The sequence below is a fragment of the Scyliorhinus torazame genome, chromosome 5 (assembly GCF_047496885.1).
Source record: "Scyliorhinus torazame isolate Kashiwa2021f chromosome 5, sScyTor2.1, whole genome shotgun sequence".
NCBI lineage: Eukaryota > Metazoa > Chordata > Chondrichthyes > Carcharhiniformes > Scyliorhinidae > Scyliorhinus > Scyliorhinus torazame.
Genome location: NC_092711.1, coordinates 309,857,488 through 309,884,124, shown reverse-complemented (window position 1 = coordinate 309,884,124; position 26,637 = coordinate 309,857,488). Strand labels below are relative to the sequence as shown.

Genomic DNA, 26,637 nt, shown 5'->3' with positions numbered 1-26,637 from the left:
GACGTCAATGAAGTTATTGTGGAAAGCCCCTAGTCACCACATTCCGCCGCCTGTTCAGGGAGGCCGGTATGGGAATTGAACCGTGCTGCTGGCACTGTTCTGCATTACAAGCCAGCTGCTTAGCCCACCGTGCCAAACCAGTCCATCCTGTTTTTTTGTTTAAAGAAACATTTATGGGTTGTGAGCGTTACTGACGAGACCACAATTTATTGCCCGTCCCTGGTTGCAAACCATCAAAGTCTGAAGATATATTAATCTTCAGTCTTATTATTTCCTCCATTCTCATTTCTTTAAGACTATTAAGCTCTTTCCCTTGATTTGTTTTTAGTTTGCCCCATGTCTCTGGTACATTAAAATGCTCACCCGCGGATGAGCGATAATAAATGAATAAAACAGAAGCTCTTAGAAGTAACACGGCAAATCAGTCAGTATTCCAGAAGAGAAGCAGGTCTCAGGCCATGGGTATAGAAACATGAAGGAGCCTTTTCTCTCTACAAATGCTAACCAATCTGCCTCGTATCTGAGTTTTGATTCCAGATTGAAAACATTTTTTAGGTCAAATCAATAAGATTGATTTTGTGAACTTCTTCAAAAGCAACTTGAGGGATTTTGATTACAGTACGCAGGGAGAAACTCTTTCTACTGGTAGAAGGATCAGTAACTCGACAACATAAATTTGAGGAAAAGCAGCAGAGGGGAGATTCTTTCATTCTTTTAATCTGGAACATTTTGGTGCTTGGGAATCCATTTCCTGAAAGAGAAGCAGGTTCAGGAATTTTCAAGAGAAAAATCGATTAAATACTTGAAGGGGAAGACAAATTGGAGAATTATGGAGAAAGGACAGAGCAGTGGTTCGAATTGGATAGCTCTTTCAGGGTGTTGGCACAGGCATGCTGGGCTGAATGGCCTCCTTCTGTGCTAGAAAGATATATCCTAAGTTTAACAAGCCCTTCTGTGGCCTCGCCCTTCCCACTTCTGTGCTCACCTCCAACGCTACGACCCTCGGAGATCTCTGCCCTCCTCCAATTCTAATGTCTTGCACAACCCTTGTTTTAATCACTTCACCATTGATGGCAATGCTTTCAGCTCCCTCAACCCTAAGCTCGGAAATTCCACTCCGAAACCTTGCTACCTCTTAGTTTTCATTTATTATGCTCTTTGAACCTTACCTCTTTGATCAAGCTTTTGGTTATCTGTCTTAGTAGATTATTAGGAACATGCGCATTAGGAACAGGAGCAGGCCATTCGGCCCCACATGCCTGTTCTTCCATTCAATAAGATCGTGGCTGATCAGATTGTGGCCTCCACCCCCACGTCTATCCCCACGTCGATTTCAGCGGGAGCGGAGCAGGTTAGTCAATTTCAGCGGGAGCAGTGCGCAAGTGATTTCTGGGAGGAGCAGGCCAGTCGATTTCAGCGGGAGCGGAGCAGGTTAGTCAATTTCAGCGGGAGCAGTGCGGAAGTGATTTCTGGGAGGTAAGTTTCTCCTTTAAAAACACTTGTCTTTGCAGGAGCAGGCCAGTCGATTTCAGCGGGAGCAGAGCAGGTTAGTCAATTTCAGCGGGAGCAGTGCGCAAGTGATTTCTGGGAGGTAAGTTTCTCCTTTAAAAACACTTGTCTTTGCAGGAGCAGGCCAGTCGATTTCAGCGGGAGCGGAGCAGGTTAGTCAATTTCAGCGGGAGCAGTGCGCAAGTGATTTCTGGGAGGTAAGTCTCTCCTTTAAAAACACTTGTCTTTGCAGGAGCAGGCCAGTCGATTTCAGCGGGAGCGGAGCAGGTTAGTCAATTTCAACGGGAGCAGTGCGGAAGTGATTTCTGGGAGGTAAGTCTCTCCTTTAAAAACACTTGTCTTTGCAGGAGCAGGCCAGTCGATTTCAGCGGGAGCGGTGCGCTAGTGATTTCTGGGAGACCTTCACAGGGGCAGGCTAGTCAATTTCAGCTGTAAACACTTACCTGGTCCCGTTTTCGGTCCCTCTTTGCTGTTTTAAAAAATTTTTTAGTGTTTAAGGCGGGAACAGGAAGTTCGACCCGCGGACTTCTGGGAAGACCCTCACCAATAAATTCTGGTGGAGAGGAAACCCGAGACACTACACGTGTAGTGTCTCCCACCCGCCCTCCTCCTCTAACCTAATAATAAAACCCATTGGTGTGAGGTAAGTACCATATTTTATTATTATTATTACTTTTTTAAAAATGTAATTTAGTTGTTAGCCAGATCTTGGGAGAAAGTTAGAGGGATGGCAGGGAAGGGAGTGCAATGTTCCTCCTGCAGGATGTTTGAGGTGAGGGATGCCGTTAGTGTCCCTGCTGATTTTACCTGCAGGAAGTGCTGCCATCTCCAGCTCCTCCAAGACCGGGTTAGGGAACTGGAGCTGGAGTTGGAAGAACTTCGGATCATTCGGGAGGCAGAGGGGGTCATAGATAGCAGCTTCAGGGAATTAGTTACACCAAAGATTGGAAATAGATGGGTAACTGTAAGAGGGACTGGGAAGAAGCAGTCAGTGCAGGGATCCCCTGCGGTCGTTCCCCTGAGAAACAAGTATACCGCTTTGGATACTTGTGGGGGGGGGGGGGGGACTTACCAGGGGTAAGCCATGGGGTACGGGCCTCTGGCAAGGAGTCTGTCCCTGTTGCTCAGAAGGGAAGGGGGGGAGAGGAGCAGAGCATTAGTAATTGGGGACTCGATAGTCAGGGGCACAGATAGGAGATTTTGTGTGGCGTGAGAGACTCACGTTTGGTATGTTGCCTCCCAGGTGCAAGGGTACGTGATGTCTCGGATCATGTTTTCCGGGTCCTTAGGGGGGAGGGGGAGCAGCCCCAAGTCGTGGTCCACATTGGCACTAATGACATAGGTAGGAAAGGGGACAAGGATGTCAGGCAGGCTTTCAGGAGGAGATTTGTTAGTGCTCTTTGGGGGGGTTTAAACTAATGCAGCAGGGGCATGGGAACCTGGATTGTAGTTTTAGGGTACGAGAGATTGAGAGTATAGAGGTCAGGAGCACAGATTTGACGTCGCAGGAGGGGGCCAGTGTTCAGGTAGGTGGTTTGAAGTGTGTCTACTTCAATGCCAGGAGTATACGAAATAAGGTAGGGGAACTGGCAGCATGGGTTGGTACCTGAGACTTCGATGTTGTGGCCATTTCGGAGACATGGATAGAGCAGGGACAGGAATGGATGTTGCAGGTTCCGGGGTTTAGGTGTTTTAGTAAGCTCAGAGAAGGAGGCAAAAGAGGGGGAGGTGTGGCGCTGCTAGTCAAGAGCAGTATTACGGTGGCGGAGAGGATGCTAGATGGGGACTCATCTTCCGAGGTAGTATGGGCTGAGGTTAGAAACATGAAAGGAGAGGTCACACTGTTGGGAGTCTTCTATAGGCCTCCAAATAGTTCTAGGGATGTAGAGGAAAGGATGGCGAGGATGATCCTGGATAAGAGCAAAAGTAACAGGGTAGTTATTATGGGAGACTTTAACTTTCCAAATATTGACTGGAAAAAATATAGTTCGAGTACATTAGATGGGTCGTTTTTTGTACAGTGTGTGCAGGAGGGTTTCCTGACACAATATGTTGACAGGCCAACAAGAGGCGAGGCCACGTTGGATTTGGTTTTGGGTAATGAACCAGGCCAGGTGTTGGATTTGGAGGTAGGAGTGCACTTTGGGGACAGTGACCACAATTCGGTGACGTTTACATTAATGATGGAAAGGGATAAGTATACACCGCAGGGCAAGAGTTATAGCTGGGGGGAAGGGCAATTATGATGCCATTAGACGTGACTTGGGGGGGGTATAAGGTGAAGAAGTAGGCTGCAAGTGTTGGGCACACTGGATAAGTGGAGCTTGTTCAAGGAACAGCTACTGCGTGTTCTTGATAAGTATGTACCGGTCAGGCAGGGAGGAAGGCGTCGAGCGAGGGAACCGTGGTTTACCAAAGAAGTGGAATCTCTTGTTAAGAGGAAGAAGGAGGCCGATGTGAAGATGAGGTGTGAAGTTTCAGTTGGGGCGATGGATAGTTACAAGGTAGCGAGGAAGGATCTAAAGAGAGAGCTAAGACGAGCAAGGAGGGGACATGAGAAGTATTTGGCAGGTAGGATCAAGGAAAACCCAAAAGCTTTCTATAGGTATGTCAGGAATAAGCGAATGACTAGGGAAAGAGTAGGACCAGTCAAGGACAGGGATGGGAAGTTGTGTGTGGAGTCTGAAAAGATAGGCGAGATACTAAATGAATATTTTTCGTCAGTATTCACTCAGGAAAAAGATAATGTTGTGGAGGAGAATGCTGAGACCCAGGCTATAGAATAGATAGCATTGAGGTACGTAGGGAAGAGGTGTTGGCAATTCTGGACAGGCTGAAAATAGATAAGTCCCCGGGTCCTGATGGGATTTATCCTAGGATTCTCTGGGAGGCCAGGGAAGAGATTGCTGGACCTTTGGCTTTGATTTTTATGTCATCATTGGCTACAGGAATAGTGCCAGAGGACTGGAGGATAGCAAATGTGGTCCCTTTGTTCAAAAAGGGGAGCAGAGACAACCCCGGCAACTATAGACCGGTGCGCCTCACGTCTGTAGTGGGTAAAGTCTTGGAGGGGATTATAAGAGACAAGATTTATAATCATCTATGTGGTGTTGGGTGTTCTGACACACAGATGAGCCAACACGGTTGTATATGGTACAACGCTATTTTATTTAAACTTACTATGTACAGTTTTGTCTTGACACTCTGCACGTGGGGATTCCCTGTTTGTGATTTTGTAACAGCTCTTCTCCGTGTCTTTGTCCCCAGACCTACTGACCACCAGGTGTCGTGCTCGTGCTTTTTATGTGGTTGGTGTTCTTGTGTGTGATTGGTTGTGGTGTTGTGTGCTCTGATTTGCCTGTTGGTGTGTCCATCATGATGTGTGTGTTTGAATATCATGACAATCTAGATAGGAATAATATGATCAGGGATAGTCAGCATGGCTTTGTGAAGGGTAGGTCATGCCTCACAAACCTTATCGAGTTCTTTGAGAAGGTGACTGAACAGGTAGACGAGGGTAGAGTAGTTGATGTGGTGTATATGGATTTCAGCAAAGCGTTTGATAAGGTTCCCCACGGTAAGCTATTGCAGAAAATACGGAGGCTGGGGGTTGAGGGTGATTTAGAGATGTGGATCAGAAATTGGCTAGCTGAAAGAAGACAGAGGGTGGTGGTTGATGGGAAATGTTCAGAATGGAGTTCAGTTACAAGTGGAGTACCGCAAGGATCTGTTCTGGGGCCGTTGCTGTTTGTCATTTTTATCAATGACCTAGAGGAAGGCGCAGAAGGGTGGGTGAGTAAATTTGCAGACGATACTAAAGTCGGTGGTGTTGTCGATAGTGTGGAAGGATGTAGCAGGTTACAGAGGGATATAGATAAGCTGCAGAGCTGGGCTGAGAGGTGGCAAATGGAGTTTAATGTAGAGAAGTGTGAGGTGATTCACTTTGGAAGGAATAACAGGAATGCGGAATATTTGGCTAATGGTAAAGTTCTTGGAAGTGTGGATGAGCAGAGAGATCTAGGTTTCCATGTACATAGATCCCTGAAAGTTGCCACCCAGGTTGATAGGGTTGTGAAGAAGGCCTATGGAGTGTTGGCCTTTATTGGTAGAGGGATTGAGTTCCGGAGTCAGGAGGTCATGTTGCAGCTGTACAGAACTCTGGTACGGCCGCATTTGGAGTATTGCGTACAGTTCTGGTCACCGCATTATAGGAAGGACGTGGAGGCTTTGGAGCGGGTGCAGAGGAGATTTACCAGGATGTTGCCTGGTATGGAGGGAAAATCTTATGAAGAAAGGCTGATGGACTTGAGGTTGTTTTCGTTGGAGAGAAGAAGGTTAAGAGGAGACTTAATAGAGGCATACAAAATGATCAGGGGGTTGGATAGGGTGGACAGTGAGAGCCTTCTCCCGCGGATGGAAATGGCTGGCACGAGGGGACATAGCTTTAAACTGAGGGGTAATAGATATAGGACAGAGGTCAGAGGTAGGTTCTTTACGCAAAGAGTAGTGAGGCCGTGGAATGCCCTACCTGCTACAGTAGTGAAGTCGCCAACATTGAGGGCATTTAAAAGTTTATTGGATAAACATATGGATGATAATGGCATAGTGTAGGTTAGATGGCTTTTGTTTTGGTGCAACATCGTGGGCCGAAGGGCCTGTACTGCGCTGTATCGTTCTATGTTCTACGTTCTGCGGCTCGGTGTCACATGTTGGTTGACAACAATCCTGTGAAACACCTTGGGAGCTGTTAATATGTTAAAAGTACCATAGAAATGAAAGTTGTTGCCACTCACTCTTTAACTGGATCACTGAGGCACATTCCAAACTGCTTATTGCCAGTCTCCATACATCTCCGGATCATTAGCCGATAACGAGGTTCAAAGATGTGCAGTGGGCATGGGACAGTAGGGTATGCCATGGTGCAGATGAATATTGGCACAGCTTTGTTGAGACTGGACAAAAAAAACCCCAAATATTTTCCAGAATTAAAGACTTGGTAGTAAAGAACATCATTCACCTTATTAATATCAGTTACATTTTAGTACAAATAAATACATATAGATGGCTCAACTCAACATAAAATCATCTTTGTTCCTTACGTTAAACAATCTAACCATGCCATTTCACAAAGATATTGATCCTATCACTTTGAAAATGGAATTAATCTGACCCATTCATACACCATTGTGAGACCCGTTCTAACCTTCTGATGACATAGCTACACTGAGCTGGTGGCCTATCCTTACCATCTTATTGTATGTCAAACCACCCCAGTTTGCACTTTAGATGGGGACCTGACCATCTCAAGCTGGGAGATAAGTGCTGAGTACTCTGGGCCAGTAAAAATGGCAGTGGGCTGCCCAAGCAGTAGGGCATTGGGCCCAATTGTTGGGCCTTTACACCCCCGTTAGCACAGCCCAACAGATGTTGAGTGTCAACCAAAGCGCAGTGGGATTGGATTTGTTTTATTGTCACGTGTACCGAGGTACACTGAAAAGTATTGTTCTGCGTACAGTTCAGACAGATCATTCCATACATGAAAAAAAATACATAGGGCAAACATAAAAACGTAGGCACAGGCATCGGGAGAAGCATACGGAGTGTAGTACTACTCAGTAGAGAAGGTGTGTGAAGAGATCAGTCCATAAGAGGGTCGATTAGGAGTTTGGTAACAGCGGGGAAGAAGCTGTTTCTGAATCTGTTAGTGCGTGTTCTCAGACTTTTGTATATTCTGCCCAATGGGAGAGGTTGGAAGAGAGAATAACCTGGGTGGGAGGGGGTCTTTGATTATGATGCCCGCTCACCCAAGGCAGCAGGAGGTGTAGGCAGAGTCAATGGATGGAAGGCGGGTTTGCATGATGGACTGGGCTGTGTTCAGGACTCGCTGTAGGTTTTTTCGATCTTGGGCTGAGCAGTTATCATACCAGGCTGTATGCAGCCAGATAGGATGCTTTGAGTCAATGTGGACATGCCAAATTTCCTTAAGTTTCCCCGAGAAAGTATAGGCGCTGTTGTGCTTTCTTGGTCGTAGCATCGACGTGGGTGGACCAGGACAGATTGTTGGTGATGTGCTCACCTAGGAATTTGAAGCTGTCAATCATCTCCACCTCGGCACCATTGATGCAGACAGGGGTGTGTACGATACTTTGCTTCCTGAAGTCAATGACCAGCTCTTTAGTTTTGCTGGCATTGAGGGAGCGATTGTTATCGTTACACCACTCCACTAGGTTCTCGATCTCCCTCCTGTATTCTGACTCATCGTTGTTCAAGATCAGACCCACTAAGGTCGTGTCATCAGCAAGCTTGTAGATGGAGTTGGAGCCAAATTTTGCCACACAGTCGTGTGTGTACAGGGAGTGTAGTAGGGGGCTAAGTACACAGCATTGCCCCGGTATTGAGGTTTATCATGGAGGAGGTGTTGTTGTTCATTCTTACTGATTGTGGTCTATGGGTCAGAAAGTTGAGGATCCAGTTGCAGAGGGAGGAGCCAAGTCCTAGGTTTTGGAGCTTTGATAGGAGCTTGGCTGGGATTATGGTGTTGAAGGCGGAGGTGTAGTCAATGACTAGGAGTCTAACATAGAACATATAGTGCATAAGGAGGCCATTCGGCCCAGAGTCTGCACCGACCCACTTAAGCGCTCACTTCCACCCTATCCTCGTAACCCAATAACCCCTCCTAACCTTTTTGGGCACCAAGGGCAATTTATCATGGCCAATCCACCTAACTTGCACGTCTTTGGACTGTGGGAGGAAACCCACGCAGACACGGGGAGAACATGCAGGCTCCGCGCAGACAGTGACCCAGCGGGGAATTGAACCTGGGGCCCTGGCGTTGTGAAGTCACAGTGCTAGCCACCTGTGCTGCGGTGCTGCCCATAGGAGTCCTTGTTGTGGGATGCTCCAGGGAAGAGTGTAGGGAGTCGGAAGGATGTGGGTTCAAGCCCCACTTCAGAAACCCGAGTGCAAAAATGTAGATAGACGCTCTCTGCCGTACTGAAGCTGGGCTGCCCCCTCAGTGATGCGGTCTTTCAAATGAGATGATAAATCAAGACTTTGTCAGGTTCCTCGTCATTAGGACGTAAAAGAACAATAGGGGTGTTATCCCGAGTACCTCGACCAATATTTATCCCTTAATCAACATCACCAAAAACAGATAATCTGATCACTATCACATTGCTGTTTATGAGAGCTTGTTGGGGCAAAAATGGCTGCTGTGTTTCCCACATTACCACATGAATTATACCGAAGTACCAATTTGTTGTAATGTGCTTTGGGACACCCTGACGACATGACAGACACTGTGTCAATGTATGTTACAACTGGAGTCAATGGGAATCGGAGGGAGACCTCGACTCATACCTGGCACAAAGGAAGATGGCTGTGGTTGTTGGCAGTCAATTATCTCAGTTCCAAGACATCACTGCAGGAGTTCCTCAGAGTAATGACCTAGGCCCAACCATCTTCAGCTGCTTCATCAATTCCCTGCCTTCCAGCAGAAGGTCAGAAGTGGGGTTGTTTGCTGATGATTGCACAATGTTCAGCATCATTTGCGACTCCCGAGATACCGAAGTAGTCTATGTCCGAATGCAGCAAGACCTGGACAATATCCAGGCTTGGGCAAGTAACATTCACGCCACTCAAGTGCCAGGCAATAACAATCTCCAACAAGAGAGAATCTAACCATCACCCCTTGATATTCGATGGTATTACCTTTGCTGAATCCCCCACCATCAACATCCTGGGGGGTTACCATTGACCAGAAATGAACTGGCGTGGCCACATAAATACTGTACCTACTACAGCAGGTCAAGGGCTAGATATTATGTGTAAGTAACTCACATCCTGATCCCCCAAAGCTTGCCCACCATCTACAAGGCACAAATCTGGAGTGTAATGGAATACTCTCCACTTGCCTGGATGAGTGCAGCTCCAATAACACTCAAGAAGCTCAGCACTATCTAGGACAAAGCAGCCTGCTAGATTGGCACCTCATTCACCAACATTCACTCCCTCCATCGCTGATGCATAGTGGCAGCCGGATGTACCATCTGCAAGGTGCACTGCGAGGAATCAACAAACGTCCTCAGACAGCACCTTCCAAACCATGACCACTATCATCTCGAAGGCCAAGGGCAGCAGATATATGGGAACATCACCACCTGGATGTTCCCCTCCAAGTCACCCACCATCCTGACTTGGAAATATATTGGCTGTTCCTTCACTGTCACTGGATCCAAGTCCTGGAATTCCCTCCATTTCCGCACTGTTGGTGAGCAGACACCATGTTGACGGCAGGGGTTCATCGCCATTTTCCCAAGGGCAATTAGGGATGGGCAATGAATACTGGCCTAGCCACTGATGCCCACATCCCAAGAATGAAAAAAAAAAATTTTGCATGGGTACAAAGCTAAACATGCAGTGTCTATGTGTTAAATACGGCCCTGACCCTAATGGCATATGCAAACTTACCATTTGAACTATGTACATTAATTCTTCTTTTTGAACATAAATCACTCCACCTTATAATTGGCAGGCAGTAACCAAAAAATGTCTCCAGAAATAGATTGGTAACAGCAAATGCATAATCATGTCAAGAATAATTATTTGATTTCTAAACAAATACTGACAGGGAAGAGTTCTTTTAATCAAAATTACTCGGAATTCTCTCGCCACTAGTAATGGAATTCCAAATGGCAATGGTTTTACTATTGACCTACTTTGACAATTCTGCCATCTCCTCATCATTCACACTTTTTCGTTCAGCAAGTTCCTCTGGCAGGTAATGCTCAATTAGCTCTTCGATTAAAACAGTTCCATTATACTTTCTCAGTGCCTGATACTGCAGGAATGAAGAGCACGTGTGTTAGCATTTCTATTTACAGTTGAGAAGCCATTGCACTGTTTACAAGGGGTGTTAACCTACAGATAAAACCACAGTACCAGTGAGAGTTACTTACATACAACACGCCATCCAGAATACAACTGCCCAGTGCTGGTAGTTTTTACAAAGCATTCCCAGCCGTGAGTTGGGCCATTAAGCCCAACAACTGCGTACCAATGTATATGTTCCACATAAGCTTCCCCTCACCTCTCTTCATCCGCCCCGTCAACATAACCTTCTATTCCTTTATTGTTCTGAAATGTGTTTAAGTAGCTTCCCTTAACTACTCCTTGTGGGAGCAAATTCCACATTCTAACCATTCTCTAGGTGAAAAAGGTTTCTCCTGAATTCCCAAACAGGTATATTGCAGACTTTTTGGCCCCGGGTTCTAGTTTTGCACACAATCTTCTCTACCGTGGCACAGTGATTAGCACTGCTGCCTCACAGCGCCAGGCACTGAGGTCCAATTCCATCTTTGAGTGACTGTCTGTGTGGAGTCTGCATGTTCTCCCAGTGTCTGCGTGGATTTCCTCCGGGTGCTCCGGTTTCCTCCCACAGTCCAAACGATGTACAGGTTAGATGGATTGGCCATGCTAAATATGCTTTTTCAGAGGGTCGGTACGGACCCGGTGGGCCGAATGGCCTCCTTATGCACTGTAGGAACTCTATGGTTCTACATTAAAGTTCTACGCAGTCTTAAAGATCACCCTCCTTTCCAGCAAAAAGGAAATCCCAGGCTGTTCAATTTTCCCAAACAATTACAACCCCAAAGTTCTGGTATCATTCTAATCAATCTTTTTTGCAAAGTTTTGATCATAAGCAATGTAAAGACAGTTACAACACACAATGAAATGATCACCGAGGTTGCTCTGATACATGACATGGACTTACCTCAGGCAGGACTTCTTTACAAAGGGGACATTTTGGACTGTGATCCATGCATCGTTCAATACATTTAAGACAAAAGGTGTGTCCGCAGGGGGTGGTGATGGGTTCATAGTACAACCTAAAAGAAAGCAAACACAGAAAAAAACAGACCACTTGCAATAGAGGTAAACGATTGAAATTACTGTCAAAGTGTCACAAATGTAAAACCTTTTTTCCAGCCCTAACAAGGTAAGAGATGTTAACGCTCAGAGGATGGAAAATTCTCATTTCAGTCACATAGTGTCAGCATCAAGCACTCCCAGGTGGGGGAAGCACAGTTATGCTCCCTTCTACTCTGCTACAACCTCCAGAGAATACTCCCTTCCATCCATTGACTCTGTCTACACCTCCCGCTGCCTGGGGAAAGCGGGCAGCATAATCAAAGATCCCTCCCACCCGGCTTACTCTCGCTTCCAACTTCTTCCACCGGGCAGGAGATACAAAAGTCTGAGAACACGCACGAACAGACTCAAACACAACTTCTTCCCCACTGTTACCCGACTCCTAAATGACCCTCTTGTGGACTGACCTGATTAATACTACACTTCTGTATGCTTCACCTGATGCCGGTGTTTAAGTATTTGCATTGTAGACTTGTGTTGCCCTTATGTACTTTATTTTCATGTACTAAATGATCCGTTTGAGCTGCTCGCAGAAAATTACTTTTCACTGTACCTCGGTACACATGACAATAAACAAATCCAAATAAACAAATCCTTGATGCACCGCTGAATTTTGTACTATTGTCTGTACCAGAGATCCTGTGGTATGTGTCCGAGAGTCCCTATTAAAGAAAACTAGCAACACTTTTCAACCCATGCTTGACAGACACGGTTTAAACCCACGCTGTGTAGGACAATTGCAGCCATCAATAGATTCTCATCTGGTAAGATCTGGTTAGATCTGAGCCCAAGTCTCAGAAATGCGAATTCTCTGTCTAACCCACGGCATTACTTAGTTGTGCTTGTACAACACTTAAATGCTACTGTAAAAGAACCATAAGCCACTTAAATAATGTCACACAGCAAATATGTTTTACTCAATGCTGTTTTACAACAATAGTCTCTTGTGCAATGAATGCCATGAGCCACTGGTTTTGATCCACACACTGCCTAACTCTTCAATTCAGATTTGCTAATGTTTCACCTTGAGCTAATAAAGAAGGCATGGTGGTAACCAAGTATGATACATGTGCTATACGCTGGAGCTTCCTCCGGGTGGCCCGGTTCCCCCCCCCCCCCCCCCCCCACACACACACAGTCCAAAGATGTGCAGGTTAGGTGGATTGTTCATGCTGAATTGCCCGAAGATGTGCAGGTTAGGTGGGGTTACGGGGGTAGGGTGGCGGAGTGGACCGAGGTAGGGTGCTCTTTTGAAGGATCAGTGCAGACTGGATTGGCCGAATGGCCTCCATCTGCACTGCAGGGATTCTGTGGAGTTTTAAATGATGATCTAGATTGTCCAGCAGAGGCAGAACTATATTTTTGTTTCGTTTTGTAAACTCTAAATGTAATAAAGCCTCTGTTTTTGATCTATTTATTGGTGCACAAAGAAGGTTTTGCGGCGCAGTGGGTCATGTCCCTGCCTCTGAGACGGAAGCTCTGGGTTCGAGTCTCTCCCCGGGACCTGATGATCAAGAGAGGTGTGTTCAAAATGTGGCCAAACAGGTCGAGCATCAACCTGAAAACCGTTTCAATAAATATCAAAAGAAATGGGGGAGAGTCCAGGTCAGTCATGTGATGAAGAAGTTTGCAGTTTCAACTATCACTATCTATCGCTCCAAACTACAACATGCATGTGCATATTGCCACACCAACTTGGACCTGCTGAATAAATCGGAACGCACCACCACCACAAAGAGATCGAGATAAGACTGAAATTAGAAAGTGATTGTTATTTTGCTAACAAACAATTGACAGTGTTGATAGCACAGTGTTTAGAAAGTTATGATTCCCACTTTACTTCTTTCTGTCAAGTACCTCACTGTATTCCAATGGTGGCTAAAGACCCACCCAGTTCAGCATGGGGTTAAATACATTCACTACATAAGACCATAAGAAATAGAGACAGGAATAAGCCATTCAGCCCTTCGAGCCTGTTCGGCCATTTAATAAGATCATGACCAAGTCCACTTTCCTGCCTTATCCCCGTAAACCTAACTTCCGCTATTGATTCAAAACCTATCGATCTCAGCCTTGAAAACTTTCCAGGTCTTGGCCAAAGCTTACTCGGGTAAAGAATTCCAAAGATTCACCAGCCTTTGAGGGAAGAAATCCTTCCTCAAATCTGTCTTAAATGAGCACCCCCTCATTCTGCCTCTGGACCTACATTCCCAGACGAATGGAAATATCCTCCCAACATTCACCCTGTCTAACACCCTAAGAATCTGATATGTTTCAATCATATCACTGCTCATTCTTCTCAACTTCAAGGAGTGCAGACCCAACCTGTTTAACCAAGACTGTCGATTCTGAACTAGCCAAGTCGCTATGTATATCTGTATCCTTTTCTGTGACAAGCCACTCGATGTTGTTTATTATGCTTCCTTGACATTCCTCCACTTCCTGTTCCACCTTCCTCTCGTGTGCAGGTTAATACTCTACTGCTCCCATTCTTAAGACCTACCCAAATCATCACAGTCATTGTTCTTGGCTCTTCTGTTGGTTCTGATCCAAGCGGTATTACATCATTCAGGGGCTAGTTTAGCACACTGGGCTAAATCGCTGGCTTTTAAAGCAGACCAAGGCAGGCCAGCAGCACGGTTCAATTCCCGTACCAGCCTCCCTGGACAGGCGCCGGAATGTGGTGACTAGGGGCTTTTCACAGTAACTTCATTGAAGCCTACTTGTGACAATAAGTGATTTTCATTTCATTTTTTCATTCTTTAATGTCCCAGATTCTCAGTATTCCTCACAGACAAATCACTTGTGTTGTTAGTATCTTTTACTCTTAAATCTTTCTCATGCTCCAGCACCCACAGCCATTCAATAACGTGGGGATAAACATCGCATGATAAATTCTTGCCTTTGTTTTTTTAAACGAGAAGATTCCTCGGGTGGGATTTCCCCGGCCCTTCCCACGAATGGGATATTCCGATCCAGCCAAAGACATCCCCAGCCCCCCCCCCTCCCCTCCCACCGCCGCCCCCCAGGCAGCAGGACAGGCGAGCCATGCCTCTCATCTTCCAGATTCTACTTAGCATTCCAAAACCAGTAGAAGCAAATCCAGTCCTTCTTTTGATGTTTTTTTGACATCTTGTTCACATCTCCAATTTCTCAAACACGAACCCATGGAGAGATACAAACTTTTTCACCTGCTCAATTGTATCCTCTCCGGCTGTCATTAGTACATCTGCCTGATACTTCATGACTGACTGTGGCCTTAATTTTGCTCTTAAGGTATTCGGGATGCGGGTTTCCAGTTATGTGGAGAGATTAGAAAAGTTGGGATTGTTCTCCTTCAAGCATGGAGGCTTAAAATAGCAGCGACCGGTTTTGATTGGGTAAATCACGCGACACGTTTCACTGGTAGGTGGGTCAATAAGTGGAGGACATAGATTCATGGCGATTCGCAAAAATGGGAAAGGAATTCACTACATGAAAGGGGGCTGGAAGCAGACTCAAGAGTAACTTTGAAAGTGTACTGGCTAAATACTTAAAATGGAAGAAAATCCAGATGTGAAAGAGCGGGGAGGGATTGGACTTTAAAGAGCTGGAATATTACGGGTCGAATGGCCTTCTTGTATGCTGCGTGATTCACCAGAATTCAAATTCTCCACTATCCATGTGTACCGTATTTGTTATCTTCTGTAAATCGGTCTTAGATGTTGCTGTGAGGTCAATGTTATAGTAAATCGGAGATTTTTAAAAATCATCCCACATAAGTAAACTCTCCCAATGAGTCGCAGCACACTAAATGTCGATATCTCATTAATCACAATGAGTTACAGCAGTGTTTACAAGTCAGACCCATGTTTGTTAAAAACCTCAGGCCAGTCCTTTCCAAACTACTTTCCAACATGGCCCTATTTTAACACTCAACATGACCCCAGACACCATCAAAAGAGCAATAAAGCAACAAGGGGCTGGTTTAGCACACTAGGCTAAATCGCTGGCTTTTAAAGCAGACCAAGGCAGGCCAGCAGCACGGTTCAATTCCCGTACCAGCCTCCCTGAACAGGCACCGGAATGTGGCGACTAGGGGCTTTTCGCAGTACTTCATTTGAAGCCTACTTGTGACAATAAGCGATTTTCATTTCATTTCATTTTCAAGGTACCACGCAGTATAAAATTATTCTCGATTAACATTAGACAAATATAAAAACCTGTGTTTTTGAAGTATTTAGTAAAAATTTTATTGTATATACACCTGGGGAGGTTTCAACAGTATTCCTGGCTGACAAAATTCAGTGAAATGTAATGCACATACGTGTGAAATGACACACGAAAGAAGTGAGACGATATAAAATTCTCACAGTGAATCTGTGGAACTCTTTGCCGCAGAAGGCTGTGGAGGCCAAATCACTTGAGTGTCTTTAAGACAGAGATAGACAGGTTCTTGATTAATAAGGGGATCAGGGGTTATGGGGAGAAGGTAGGAGAATGGGGATGAGAAAATTATCAGCCATGGTCGAATGGTGGAGCAGACTCGATGGGCCGAGTGGCCTAATTCTGCTCCTATGTCTTATGGTCTAAAATGAAGATAAAAATTCTAAAGAGGGTGCAGGAACAGAGAGACCCAGGGACATATGTGCACAAATCCTTGAAGGTGGCAGGACAGGTTGAGAAAGTGGTTGAAAAGTCAAATAAGATCTGGCTTAAATAGAGGCATGGTAGACAAAGGCAAGGAAAATACGATAAACCTTTGTAAACCTTCTGGGGAGATGGTGGCACAGGATAATGTCATTGGGCTTGTAATCCAGAGACTCATGCTCTGGGGACAATGGTTCAAATCCACACCAGGCAGTTGGTGGAATTCAAATTCAATCAATACATTTGGAATATAAAGCTAGCCTCAAGTAATGGTGGCGATAAAAACTATCAATTGTTTTGAAAACCCAGCTGGTTCACTAATGCCCTCTCGGGAAGGAAATCCGCCTTACTTAGCTGGTCTGGCCTAGATGTGGCTCCAGATCCACAGCAATGTGGCCGATTCATCTCCATCCTTGGGAATAGCCCAGCAAGCCATTCAGTTCAAGTGCAAACGTTGGCTTTGCCAGTGATGGCCAAATCCCATCAAACAACTAAGGGAAAAAAATATTGATTCGACCTCAGGGTGTTCAGGAGGGTGCAGAAAAGAGTTACAAGCTAGGAGGGTCATTTATTGACTGGGAACGCCCGAGTTGTTCTGCTCAGAGAGCGTTGAGAGGTGGGATGTCGAGGGAGCAGATAGAGAGAAATTGTTGCCATTGGCGGGAAGGGTCATGAACTGGATGACACCAACTTAAAGTGATTGGCTAAAGAACCAAAAGCGACATGGTGGAGGCAGATTCTCATCAGGGAATTAGATACAATCTGAGAGAGTGAGAGAGCTCACAATTGTCCCCTTATGGTGTAGTGAAAATTAGGAATTTAGGATTATTATTAATAATAGTGGAAAATAGTACTGGAAATGTCAACAAATCTCCTGCACCCAATGGCCTGCATCCTAAGGTTTTTAAAGAATTGCTGGTAGAGGTAGTGTGTGTGCATTGGTTTTAATCTTCCAGAATTCCATCAATTCTACTATAGTTCCCATGGTTTGGAAGATAGAAAACATGACCTCATTTTCATGAGGTGAGGGAGAGGGAAAACCAGTAACTCCAGCCAGGTAGCCCAACATCACTAGTAGGGTTTAAAACTAGAAGCTATTATCGAGGACATGGCAACAGTGCACTTCGAGAATCATAATATGGCTGGAACTATAGAATTCCTACGATCCAGGAGGAGGCCATTTGGCCCATCAAATCTGCACTGACCCTCTGAAAGGGCACCCTACCTAGGCCCACTCCCGGCCATATATCCACAATCCCATCTAACCTTTAATAATAATAATCTCTATTGTCACAAGTATGCTTACATTAACGCTGCAATGAAGTTACTGTGAAAAGCTCCTAGTCACCACATTCCGGCGCCTGTTTGGGTACACAGAGGGAGAATTCAGAATGTCCGAATTACCTAACGACCTTTTGGGACTTCCACATTGTTGGACACTAAGGGGCAGTTTGTCATGGGCAATCCACCTAACCTGCACATCTTTGGACTGTGGGAGGAAATGCACATAGACACGGGAGGGGGAATGCAAACTCCACCCAGACAGTCACACAAGGCTGAAATTGAACCCGGCGACCCTGGCACTGTGAGGCAGCAGTGCTAACCACTGTGCCACTAAGACTTACAACACAGATTTCTGAAATGGCAATTGTGTTGGCAAATGTGCTTTTTTGAGGTTATAATTAGCAGAGCATACTAGGAAGAGGGGAGCCAGTGGATGACATGCATTTGACTTTTCAAAAAGCGCTCCATAAGGTGCTGTAGAATGTTTTCTGCAGCAGTGGGTAGCCTCCCCGTCTCTGAGCCAGCAGCTCGGAGTTTAAGTCCCACTCCAGGACTTGATGACCAAGGAAGATGCGTTCATGGTGTGGCCAACTAGGTTGAGTACCAATTTGCAAATCATTCCAACATTTGCCAATGGCAGATGCTAAGAATGGGAGAGATTACTGGTCAGCTACATGATAGAAAGAAATTGGAGCCTCCACCATAACTATCGTTAGCTCCAGTCTACGACATAAATGTAAAAGTGTATGCTGCCACAGACTCCCGAGTTGGCTAGACAGCCAGTACGGATAAGATTTCTGGCAACAGCGCACGGTTCGATCCCCCTTCCAGTTGGGGTGGATTTGAGACTTGCTCTCATTCCCTAGCTGTGGTGGAGATCAAGGTGCTGTGGGTTGAACCTGCCTTCAGGCAGAGAACTAAAGGAAAAGGTATTGCACAAAACTAGAGCCGGGATTTTGTGGCCCTGTGGTGGGATCTGCCGTGGGAGATTCAGCAACTCCGACAACAGTCCATTGGCTTTCTGAGGGACCAGACAATCCCGGTAACGGGCGAGGCCAGGAGGCCCCCCGGGCTCATGGGATTGAAGGTTGGTTTATGGAGAGGAATAAATGGGTCATTTTCAGTTGTCACCCTGTAATGAAGGGAGTCACTGCAAGGAGCAGTGCTGGGGCTGCAATGGTTTATAATCTACATCAATAACTTGGCTGAGGCGATGGTGTGTTATTTATTCAAGTCATGTGGGAAAATAAGCATTTAACGAGATGCAAAGAGTCTACAAAGAGATAAAGACATGTTGAGTGAGTTGGCAAAAACAAGGCAGATGGAATATGTCGTGGAGAAGTGTGAAGTTATCCAATTGAGAAGGAAAAATGGAAAAACAGAATATTTTCTAAATGGCGAGAGACGAGGGCCGCAATTCTCCGGTTGTTGCGATTGACTTTGCTCGCTGGCAGCGCATCCTCGCCAGCGCGTTTCACGGCGGCATGAGGTGGTTACAATGGGAAACCCTGATGACAAGCGGCAGGAAGATAGAATCCCGCCGCACGGCCGAGAATCCCGCCGCACGGCCGGGAAACATGTGGCTGGGGAACCGTAAAATCTTCCCCTAGATTTATTGGTATTCATTGTCCATGAATAACAATTAACATGTAGATACAGCACGCAGTTAGAAAAGCAAATGATATGTTAGCCCTTATTACAAAAGGGCTGGAGTATACCAACTAAGAAGTCTTGCAGAATTTGCCTAGGGCTTTGGGGAGACTGCAGCCGAGGTACTGAATACAGTTTGGACTCCGCATCCAAGGAAGGATATACTTGCATTGGAGGGAGTGCAATATAAGTTCACAAGACTGATTCCTGGGATGACAAGGGGTCGTCCTTGGAGAGAAGATTGACCAGAATGGAGTTTAGAAGAGAAAGAGGAGATCTCATTGAAACATAAAAGAGTCTTGATCGGATAAATGCTGAGAAAATGTTTCCCCGGGCTTGGGAAATGTTTTAAACATCTTGAACACAGTGGCAGTCTCAAAAGAAGGAGTCAGTCATTTAAGAAACAAAGGATGGGGCAATCTCTAGAATCATCTACCCAAGAGAGCTACGAGTGCTCAGTCATTGAGTATATTCAAGACAGAGACTGATGGATTTTTGGATGCTGGGGGTATTAAGGGATATGAGAGTACAGGAAGGTGGAGTTCAGTTAAAAGATCAGGCAGGAATGATGGAGCAGACTCCAAGGGTCAAATGGTCTATATCTGCTCCTATTTCTCATAATGACAACTATCCACACAGAAGCAAATCGTTATGTCTACTTCAATGAATGAAGGCAACTACTTTGAGATGTGCTGAAGTCATAAAAGGTGCTACGTAAAGGCAAGTATTGAGGGAGTGCTAAATTGCTGGAGGTGCCATGTTTGACATGAAACTGAGGTCCAGTTTTAGTCAGGCATGGAAGACCCCAAAGTAGCATTTCAGAGTAAAATGGGGGAATCAACCAGATTGGCCTGGCTAATATTTATCCCTCTATCGATATCTAAAGAAAAAAAGAGCAGATTATCGGATCGTTATCAAATTTCAGCTTCTGGGAGTTTGCAGTGTGCATCCCTTATATTACTACAGTGACTGCACTTCAATGGTATTTAATTGGTTTTAAAGTGTTTTGCAGTGTTGAGATTATGAAAGGTGATGTAAAAATGCACGTCACCAATTCTAAGACATAATCATGTAGCAAGTTAGCATTAGCGCTATATGAATGGCAGGACCACCATGTACCTCATACACAAGGAACACTCCAGGTCAAACGCATCAACGAGCTTAGGTAGGACATCATGTTCTCTGCGTGGGCTCTGTAATCTTGCTACATGTTTGAATAAAACATTTTAAGATACATATATCAAAATCCATGGTATTAATCAGAATGGAAATTATTTCATTAAATACAAATTATTGACAATATTTACATAAGTCTTTGCCGAAAATATGCTGCGATATCAAGAAGGTTTTTACTTTTATTGCGATGAACAATACATTGCTGCAGGAACAAGAATTTCAGGTGCTAAAACTGATAAAGATTTGAGAACCACCTGTGAAAAAGATGCCACTGCTGCATGGTTTTCATGGATAAATGGAATATGGTCCTTAAAAATACCAGGAAAATTCCTGGAAATGATCATCCCAGTATAAGGAAAAAAATAAAATTTGGCTTGGTCAAACAATGATCTTATAAATGGAGAGGGTTGGACTTCCGTGTGCGGCGATGACCAGCTAAGTCGCACGTTTCGGCAGCTCCCGGTGGAATGGACTTTTGGGCTCTTAATAAGAGCCCCAACGGCAATTTTAACGGCTAAAAGCACTGTGCGGTAAACCAGAAGGGAATCCCCCCTGGATACGGATGGAAAAAGGAGAGGAAAGTGGCCGGATTGCGGTGGATCCTTTAGAGCAGCGGCAAGGAAGGCAAGCAAAAACCAAGATGGCGTCGGAAGGTGGCAGTTTAATATGGGGCCCTGAACAACACGAGTTTTTGAAACGCTGCGTGGAAGAGCTTAAAAAGGAGATGAAGAAGGAGCTGTAGGCCCTGATATTACAGGCGATTGAAGGGCTAAAAGATGAGCAAAAGACCCAGGAGCGGGAGCTTCGGGTCGTGAAGGCAAAGGCTGCCGAGAACGAGGACGATATACAGGGCCTGGTGGTGAAGACGGAGATGCACGAGGCACACCATAAACGATGTGTGGAATGGCTGGAGGTGCTGGAGAATAATGCGAGGAGGAAGAATTTAAGGATTCTTGGTCTTCCTGAAGGTGCAGAAGGGGCGGACGTCGGGGCATATGTGAGCACGATGCTGCACTCGGTAATGGGAGCGGAGGCCCCGACGGGTCCGTTGGAGGTGGAGGGAGCATACCGAGTGATGGCGCGAGGACCGAGAGCAGGAGAAATTCCCAGAGCCATAGTGGTGAGATTCCTCCGTTTTAAGGACAGAGAGATGGTCCTCAGATGGGCAAAGAAAACTCGGAGCAGTAGGTGGGAGAACGCGGTGATCCGCGTATATCAAGACTGGAGTGCGGAGGTGGCGAGAAGGAGGGCGAGCTTTAATCGGGCCAAGGCGGTGCTTCATAAAAAGAAGATTAAATTTGGAATGCTGCAGCCGGCAAGACTGTGGGTCACATATCAAGGGAAGCACCACTACTTTGAAACGGCGGATGAGGCGTGGACATTTATTGTTGAAGAGAAATTGGAATAAGCGGGTTATTAAAAAAGAACGTTTGAGACAAAGTGGTGGGGCGAATATGGGGGGCGAATAGGGGGGAAAAAGGGGGGAGAGATGATTTTTATGTTGTTAATCCTGCGACCCGGTAACTTTTCTCTCTTTCACAGGTTGTGGAGGAGGGAGGAAGGGAGGTGGAGGAGCTGGGGGCGTTGGCCATTGGGGGCGGGGCCAAAAGGGAAGCACGGGCTTTGTTCCCGTGCTATGATAATTATGGCGGGAATAGGGAAGCAGGAAGGAGGGGGCGTCGCACGGTGCGAGCCGAGGTCACGGGGGGAAGCCGAGGTCGGCCAGAGTTTGCTGACTTCTGGGAGCAACATGGGGGGTGTAACTACGCTAGTGGGGGATCTAGCGGGGGGGGGGGGGGGGGGGGGGGGGGGTGGGGGGGGGATTTACTGGGTTGCTGCTGCTGGGGAGAAGGGGGAGCTGGTATGGGGTGGGGTGGGCGGGGCGGGAGGGCACCGCCTGGGGGGGGGGACAGCTGCGTGGGAACCGGGTGAGGAGCTGGATAAAAGGGGATGGCTAATCGACAAGGGGGGGGTAAAGAGCCCCCCAACCCGGCTGATCACGTGGAATGTGAGAGGGCTGAACGGGCCGATAAAGAAGGCACGGGTACTCGCACACCTTAAGAAACTTAAAGGCAGATGTGGTTATGTTACAGGAGACGCATTTGAAACTGATAGACCAGGTTAGACTACGCAAAGGATGGGTGGGGCAGGTGTTTCATTCGGGGCTAGATGCGAAAAACAGGGGGGTGGCTATACTAGTGGGGAAGCGGGTAATGTTTGAGGCAAACACTATAGTGGCGGATAGTGGGGGCAGATACGTGATGGTGAGTGGCAAATTACAGGGGGAGGCAGTGGTCTTAGTGAACGTATATGCCCCGAACTGGGATGATGCCAACTTTATGAGGCGCATGTTAGGACGTATCCCGGACCTAGAGGTGGGGAAGTTGGTAATGGGTGGAGATTTTAACACGGTGCTGGACAGATCGAGGGCCAGGACTGGAAGGAGGCCGGCAGCAGCCAAGGTGCTTAAAGACTTTATGGAGCAGATGGGAGGAGTAGACCCATGGAGATTTAGCAGACCTAGGAGTAAGGAGTTTTTGTTTTTCTCCTATGTCCACAAAGTTTATTCGCGAATAGACTTTTTTGTTTTGGGAAGGGCGTTGATCCCGAAGGTGAGGGGGACGGAGTATACGGCTATAGCTATTTCGGATCACGCTCCACACTGGGTGGACTTGGAGATAGGGGAGGAAAAAGAACGGCGTCCACCCTGGAGAATGGACATGGGACTAATGGCGGATGAGGGTGTGTGTCTAAGGGTGAGAGGGTGTATTGAAAAGTACTTGGAACTCAATGATAATGGGGAGGTCCAGGTGGGAGTGGTCTGGGAGGCGCTGAAGGCAGTGGTTAGAGGGGAGCTGATATCAATCAGGGCACATAAAGGAAAGCAGGAGAGTAGGGAACGGGAGCGGTTGCTGCAAGAACTTCTGAGGGTGGACAGGCAATATGCGGAGGCACCGGAGGAGGGACTGTACAGGGAAAGGCAAAGGCTACACGTAGAATTTGATTTGCTGACAACGGGTACTGCAGAGGCACAGTGGAGGAAGGCACAGGGTGTACAGTACGAATATGGGGAGAAGGCGAGCAGGTTGCTGGCCCACCAATTGAGGAAAAGGGGAGCAGCGAGGGAAATAGGGGGAGTGAGGGATGAGGAGGGAGAGATGGAGCGGGGAGCGGAGAGAGTGAATGGAGTGTTCAAGGCATTCTATGAAAGATTATATGAAGCTCAGCCCCCGGATGGGAAGGAGAGAATGATGTGTTTTCTGGACCAGCTGGAATTTCCTAAGGTGGAGGAGCAGGAGAGGGTGGGACTGGGAGCACAGATCAAAATGGAGGAAGTAGTGAAAGGAATTAGGAGCATGCAGGCGGGGAAGGCCCCGGGACCGGATGGATTCCCAGTCGAATTTTACAGGAAATATGTGGACTTGCTCGCCCCGCTACTGATGAGGACCTTTAATGAGGCGAGGGAAAGGGGACAGCTGCCCCCGACTATGTCAGAGGCAACGATATTGCTTCTCCTAAAGAAGGAAAAAGACCCGCTGCAATGCGGGTCCTATAGGCCTATTTCTCTCCTGAACGTGACGCTAAGATTCTGGCCAAGGTAATGGCAATGAGGATAGAGGATTGTGTCCCGGGGGTGGTCCATGAGGACCAAACTGGGTTTGTGAAGGGGAGACAGCTGAATACGAATATACGGAGGCTGCTAGGGGTAATGATGATGCCCCCACCAGAGGGGGAAGCGGAGATAGTGGTGGCGATGGATGCCGAGAAAGCATTTGATATAGAGTGGAGTGGGATTATTTGTGGGAGGTGTTGAGGAGATTTGGCTTTGGAGATGAGTATATTAGATGGGTACAGCTGCTGTATAGGGCCCCGATGGCGAGCGTGGTCACGGATGGATGGGGGTCTGCGTATTTTCGGCTCCATAGAGGGACGAGGCAGGGATGTCCTCTGTCCCCATTATTGTTTGCACTTGCGATTGAGCTCCTGGCAATAGCATTGAGGGGTTCCAGGAAGTGGAGGGGAGTACTCAGGGGAGGAGAAGAACACCGGGTATCTCTGTATGCGGACGATTTGTTGTTGTATGTGGCGGACCCGGCGGAGGGGATGCCAGAGATAATGCGGATACTTGGGGAGTTTGGAGAATTTTCAGGATATAAACTGAACATGGGGAAAAGTGAGTTGTTTGTGGTGCATCCAGGGGAGCAGAGCAGAGAAATAGAGGACTTACCGCTGAGGAAGGTAACAAGGGACTTTCGCTACTTGGGGATCCAGATAGCCAAGAATTGGGGTACATTGCATAGGTTAAATTTAACGCGGTTGGTGGAACAGATGGAGGAGGACTTCAAGAGATGGGACATGGTATCCCTGTCACCGGCAGGGAGGGTGCAGGCGGTTAAAATGGTGGTCCTCCCGAGATTCCTCTTTGTGTTTCAGTGCCTCCCGGTGGTGATCACGAAGGCTTTTTTCAAAAGGATTGAGAAGAGTATCATGAGTTTTGTGTGGGCCGCGAAGACCCCGAGAGTGAGGAAGGGATTTTTGCAGCGTAGTAGGGATAGGGGGGGCTGGCACTACCGAGCCTAAGTGAGTACTACTGGGCCGCCAATATCTCAATGGTATGTAAGTGGATGGGAGAAGAGGAGGGAGCGGCGTGGAAGAGATTGGAGAGGGCGTCCTGCAGGGGGACTAGCCTACAAGCTATGGTGACGGCGCCGTTGCCATTCTCACCGAAGAAATATACCACAAGCCCGGTGGTGGTGGCTACTCTGAAAATTTGGGGGCAGTGGAGATGGCATAGGGGAAAGACGGGAGCCTCGGTGTGGTCCCCGATAAGAAATAACCATAGGTTTGCTCCGGGGAGAATGGATGGGGGATTTGGAACATGGCAAAGAGCAGGAATAACACAATTGAGAGATCTGTTTGTAGATGGGACGTTTGCAAGTCTGGGAGCGCTGACCGAAAAATATGGGTTGCTCCAAGGGAATGCATTCCGGTATATGCAACTGAGGGCTTTTGCGAGGCAACAGGTGAGGGAATTCCCGCAGCTCCCGACGCAGGAGGTGCAGGACAGAGTGATCTCAAAGACATGGGTGGGGGAAGGTACGGTATCAGACATATATAGGGAAATGAGGGACGAGGGGGAGATTATGGTAGATGAGCTGAAAGGGAAATGGGAAGAAGAGCTGGGGGAGGAGATTGAGGAGGGGCTGTGGGCTGATGCCCTAAGTAGGGTAAACTCATTGTCCTCGTGTGCCAGGCTAAGCCTGATACAATTTAAGGTGTTACACAGGGCGCATATGACTGGAGCACGGCTCAGTAAATTTTTTGGAGTAGAGGATAGGTGTGCGAGATGCTCGAGAAGCCCAGCGAATCACACCCACATGTTCTGGTCATGTCCGGCACTACAGGGGTTTTGGGTGGGGGTGACAAAGGTGCTTTCGAAGGTGGTGGGGGTCCAGGTCGAACCAATCTGGGGGTTGGCTATATTCGGGGTTGCAGAAGAGCCGGGAGTGCAGGAGGCGAAAGAGGCTGATGTTTTGGCCTTTGCGTCCCTAGTAGCCCGGCGCAGGATACTGTTGATGTGGAAGGAAGCCAAGCCCCCGGGTGTGGAGACCTGGATAAATGACATGGCAGGGTTTATAAAGCTGGAACGGATTAAGTTCGTCCTAAGGGGATCGGCTCAAGGGTTCACCAGGCGGTGGCAACCGTTCGCCGAATACCTCACAGAAAGATAGAGGGAATGGAAAAGAAGAAGACAGCAGCAGCAACTTGGGGGGGGGGGGGGGGGGAGAGGAACCAGAAGGACTCTCAGGGATGTTAGTGTATAAGTATAATATGTATAGGTTGTTGTTATAGGTAATTGTATACTGGACTGCTGAATTGTATTTTTGGAGAGTATTTATTTGGGACAAGGCAGTTGCCATTTAGTTTTGTTTTTTAATTTTGATGTTGTTTATATATTATTTATTTCTTGTTTAAAAAACTGGCCATTGTTATTTATATTGTTATATTACTGTGTAAAAGATACACAATGTACTGTTATGGTTGGCCAAAAATTTTGAATAAAATATATTAAAAAAAATAAAAATAAATGGAGAGGGTTGCTGTGCGTCATTTCCAAAGTAATGGTAAAAATCCAGGTATCAAAAAAAAGAAGAAATGCACTTATTCGTGCACCCTAACATGCATTCATCTTCTATGGATTAGATTGAATGAATACTATACCTCGCTTTTTGCATTTACTATAGCCTTCGGTTGTTCCAGGTTTACCTTCTCTGGCTTTGCGTTTTATTGTCAAAGAATTCTTCTTTTCAGAAGGAGAGAAGGCTCGTTTGGTGGACAATCTTTTCAGTGTGTCTTGATTGCCACTCATCCCTTGAGCTGGCTTGGTTAAGTGACAGGAGTGGCTTTTCCATTCTTGCCTGGGGTCAATGCCAGCTGTATCGACATTTACCTTTAAGA

General features: G+C 46.7%; 1 protein-coding gene across 2 annotated transcripts in view; it reads right to left on the bottom strand.

Moving 5' to 3' along the window:
* LOC140421296 (LON peptidase N-terminal domain and RING finger protein 3-like) overlaps positions 1-26,637 on the bottom strand; it is a 50,819-nt gene that overhangs the window by 13,529 nt on the left and 10,653 nt on the right. The window contains exons 5-9 of one of the 2 annotated variants that reach the window (XM_072505910.1): positions 26,446-26,629; positions 20,122-20,206; positions 11,282-11,396; positions 10,227-10,348; positions 6,303-6,461 (exon numbers count right to left, since the gene is read on the bottom strand). In XM_072505910.1, the coding sequence (XP_072362011.1) occupies positions 6,303-6,461; positions 10,227-10,348; positions 11,282-11,396; positions 20,122-20,206; positions 26,446-26,629 (665 nt within the window). Of the gene's footprint in view, positions 1-6,302; positions 6,462-10,226; positions 10,349-11,281; positions 11,397-20,121; positions 20,207-26,400; positions 26,630-26,637 lie in introns of both variants that reach the window. The other variant, XM_072505909.1, reaches the window with a different exon arrangement.